This window comes from Triticum urartu, chromosome 1A (genome assembly GCF_056163025.1).
Source record: "Triticum urartu cultivar PI428250 chromosome 1A, HENAU_Tu73, whole genome shotgun sequence".
NCBI classification, from domain to species: Eukaryota; Viridiplantae; Streptophyta; class Magnoliopsida; order Poales; family Poaceae; genus Triticum; species Triticum urartu.
In genome coordinates, this window is record NC_141873.1 from 234,494,461 (window position 1) to 234,498,782 (window position 4,322).

Sequence of the window (4,322 nt, forward strand, 5' to 3'; positions counted from 1 at the left end):
ATTCGAATCAGAAACCCTTGAATTTTGTTCATCATATTTCACAAGTATCAACATTGGATATCTTGCGACCCTCTTGAAAATACAATGGAATACATTGCAATCCTCCAGGATTAATATTGGTTACATCAGGTTGTTAAGTACCAGGTGAACTTTTATGTGCCAATTTTCAGGAGTTAAACTTACCCTCAGGGGTTGGCTTATATAAGCCGGAAAAGCAGCCGTAAGCACCACAGGGCAATGCAAGACATTTCTGCAAAGGACATAACAGATTCATATAAACTACAAAGTGCATAGTGACGGCGGCTCATGCAAGTATTAAGGGCCATAAGCATGCGCAAAGGCATAGCAAAACTCAAAGTATTTTCTACTCTGTTACAAGACTCCCCGAGTCTGAATGATGCGGCATTGTTTTTCTACAACGACATAAGCAGGTGGCGCCTGGCGATCTACTCTTGGGGTTGACTTGAAGCTTCCGGGTTATCCTTCTCCGCCTCTTCGCCGGCTGCTTTGTCCTGGAAGGATGATGAGGCCCAGTCAATGCCACGCAAGGCCTCAAACTCAGCTTCATCATCTATTAAACCGGCTGGGTCGACTTCAGGGGCAAAGGTGTGCTTACGGATTGGAGGGATCAAGCTGACATCGTCATAATGCGGCGTGGGGATTCTCCGATTCTCCTTGTCATAACCCGACTGACACTTGGTGAGGTCAGTGTCGTTTCCAATTTGAGTGGCCACAGGGTGTATATCCCTCACGCAGGTGGTGAAATCCTTTTCATCAAATGGAGTTCCATCCTCCTTTAAACTTGGATACCCAAGAGCGATTTCGGCCGGGTCTAGCTCTGGTAACCAGGCTTTGGCCCGACTCAAAGCGGCTATTGCTCCGGCTCTTGCTTGGGCCCATCTCAACTCTTGAATCCGCTGAGGAAGTACAGCAAGCCGTTGTAACACATATTGCAAGAGGTGGGGCGCATCATTTGATAAGGCTACAACGGCCAAGGCACGTTGTGACCCGATGTACAGTTGCTCTACTAGAGTATACACCGCCTTCAATTTGATCAGCATATTCTGCTTGAGGTTTGTGCTCCTGGGGCCTGTATTGGTAAGTATAAGGTAAACCTCAGGTAACAATTGAAGGAATATTTACAATATTTAATGTTTGCTTAAGATAACTTACCAAAGATTGCTGAGACCATCCGAGATATCTGGCATTGTAAGCCGGTCAGTTCGGCTGTTACGTTTGCCAGCGACGCCTCTGCTGTCTCAGCCCGGGTCACCAGTCCGGCCTTTTCGTCAGTCCAAATTTTCTTCTCCGACTCAAAATTTTTCTTCAGCTTCTCTTGTTCAGAGACGCTGAATTCAAATTTGGAATTGGCCTTTTGAATTTCAATCTCCTGGGCTGCCAGGCAGTTCTTCAGGTCAGCAATCTCCGATTCAAATTGTCTTATGGTGGCCTGCATTGCACCGGATAGTAGTCAAGATTATGGTAAATAATATTAAGTCCCAAGCAGTTTGCAAGCAAAGATACTTGACACTTGGGGGCTAATGTGTACCGAAGCTTTCTAAATTATTAAGTCGGTCCTGGATATTAAGTCCCAAATACTTTGCAAGCAAAGATACTTGGCACTTGGGGGCTAATGTGTATCGCAAGTTAAAGGTATTGTGTTACATCCGGTTTAAATATTTTTTCTTTAAGCCGGGAAAGCAGCTCTAACAATTTTTCTAAGTCTACAGCATATTTATTCATAAGCAATAGACTTGGGGGCTGGTACAGTAAGTATGATTGAAAGTAAGGAAGCATAAGTCATACCTCAGATTTTTGTTGTATTTGCTTCACCATGTCAATTTCCAGGTCACAGCTGCTTTGCACCTGGTTGATATAGCCCGAGACGATCTCTCCAATACTTAAATGAGTATAGTCGGTGATATCCATCTTGGCCTTACGACGTTCTAGCAACTCCTCTTTAGCCGAGCATTTGGCAAGGACGGTGGGCCTGGCCGGCTCAACAAATTGAGCCTTGAGAAATTCCACTTCTGGGTCAGCCGTTTTGACTGGGCTAGGTGCCTCCGGGTTAACAGAACCATCAAGAATATCTTCAGCAGGAGGGTCAGAAGTTGGTGCTGCAATGTCTTGAGCCGGCTCAGGCGGCGGTTGATGTGTGGAAGAGTCGGGAGCAGCTATACCCTGTTCCGGTTCAGTCACCACAGGGGTTTGGGCCGGTTTATCCTTCTTGGTTTTCTTCCTGGGCTTAACCTGCATGCTGTGGGCAAAGCAGAGAAATAAGTAAAGAAACATGAAGAAAGAAAAACATAAGGTGAATAAATTGATATTACCCAGGGGCAGTCTTAAAAGCCGGCGTGTTTGATTGCATGGACTCGCCGGATGAAGGAGAGGTATCCTGGTAATTGGAGTCAGAGGAATTGAGAGGTTGACGGATTAGACCCGCCAAAGGTAAAAAAAAGGGTATAAGTTGGAGATAACCTCAGTCTGACGCTTCCGGGTTGTGTCAGGCAAGCCGGAGGATAGCTCTGCATCCTTGCTGGTCCGGGTCTGCCTCCGGTTTTCAAATTGCTGTTGCTTCAAAAGAAAGTCAGGATCTTGGTAAGCCAAAGGGTGTGAAAATCTTACTTTCCGGGTTACTCTTCGAATTTTCTGACGCGGCCGAAGCTCGGAGTCGGAGGAGATTATAATTACCTCTTCCTCGACAGGTTGGTTGTTGCCCGTGTCTTCCTGAAAGAAGGTTAATATCAGTAAGGTAGTGATAAAGGAGAAAGGGAAATTAAAAAGTTACCTCTTCCTCATTATCATCAGTATCATCAAGCTGAAACAGCTCAGAAGCGCTTGGCTTCCTTTTCCTTGAAGTGGTGGGCTTGGCGGTTTTCCTTTCGGCTCTCTTGGCCGCCCTGGCTTTCTTGGCCGCCTCATGATCATATTGGATTTTCCAGAAGTTATCATTTGCCTGTAAAAGGTTATAAAGGGTTATGCATAAGAATACAGTATAACATGATAAATAATAACCCGACAGCTGGAAACTTACTACAGGGGCCGGGTTCTTCTTGCAAAAAGGTAGTAAGCCGAAAGCGTTACTATTCACTGTGCCCTCTTTCAACAAAGACTGAGTTGTAGCCTCCACTACGTCATCTGGTAAGTCGTCAGGACTATGACGCTGAGGGTCATCTTTCTCACCTGAATAATTACACATTAAGCCGGGGCGGCGGCTTAACGGAATTATTCTCCAAGCAACCCAGACTCGGACCAGGTCAATGCCATCTAAGTCGTTCCCTAAAAGAGCTTTAATCTTCTTGATCTTGGGGGTGAGTGGCAGACGTTCAATAGCAGTCAACTTATCCGGCAGCGGGTGAGTAGGTTCAAGGCGCAATGCATGGAAGCCGGGCAGCGGGTTTTCACCAGCCGGAGAAGTATCTTGGTAGTAGAACCATGTCTGGTTCCAGTCCTTTGGATGACTCGGCAATTCAGCATAAGGTAACAGGCAGTCTCTCCGCCTTTGAATCGATATGCCACCAAGCTCCAGGCTGGGCCCGTTGGCCCGCTCATTCTGCCGGTTCAAATAGAACAATTCCCTGAACAAAAGTAGGCTGGGTTCTTCTCCAAGGTAGACCTCACAGTAAACTTGGAAGTTGCAGATATTTGACACAGAATTGGGCCCGATGTCTTAAGGTCTTAAGTCAAAGAAGTGCAAAACGTCTCTAAAGAATTTTGAACCGGGAGGAGCAAATCCCCGGCTCATGTGATCGGTAAAAATGATCACCTCCCCTTCCTTGGATTGAGGTTTCTCTTCAGACGGATCAGGAGCACGATAAGACATCACATCCTTCTTGGGCAGATGGCCCGACTTTACAAACTCGGACAGTTTGCTCTCTGTAACAATGGATGGGACCCAGTTGCAGGTAACCGGAGATTTAACAGCTTTGGGTGCCATTGGGTAAATTGAAGCCTACAACAAGATAAAGGGAATTTTTCCGGTTTATTATAACCCGGAGAATAAACATTATTGGGTTATTTAAGATGGCGGCTTAAGAAGGGGCCTAATGACATACAGGTAACTATGTGATAATGTTTAACAGCTGCAGGTATTAAAGATGATTAAGGTTTTCTTAAGTCGCCAGAGGCAAGCGGTGCTGACAGCCGGTCTTATCTCAAACCGGTTACACGGAGTACTATGGCTGAAACAGAGTCAACAGACACAGTTTTTGGCTAAGTGTGGAGCAAACAGGTTTCACAAATTGCAATTATTATTTTGGATCAAATGATGCTCTGGAAAGGAAAAATTTCTAGACCTAAAACAATACAGGGAAGTTCATATA

General features: G+C 45.6%; 1 protein-coding gene across 1 annotated transcript; it reads right to left on the reverse strand.

The window, feature by feature from the left end:
• Positions 1-1,800: 1,800 nt before the first annotated feature.
• On the reverse strand, positions 1,801-3,199 carry LOC147990684 (uncharacterized). Its single transcript, XM_087538353.1, has 5 exons — positions 3,092-3,199; positions 2,789-2,956; positions 2,479-2,727; positions 2,331-2,395; positions 1,801-2,257 (listed from the first exon to the last, which is right to left on the reverse strand). The coding sequence occupies exons 1-5, from the start codon at positions 3,197-3,199 to the stop codon at positions 1,801-1,803; spliced, it is 1,047 nt and encodes a 348-aa protein (XP_087394479.1).
• Positions 3,200-4,322: the final 1,123 nt, after the last annotated feature.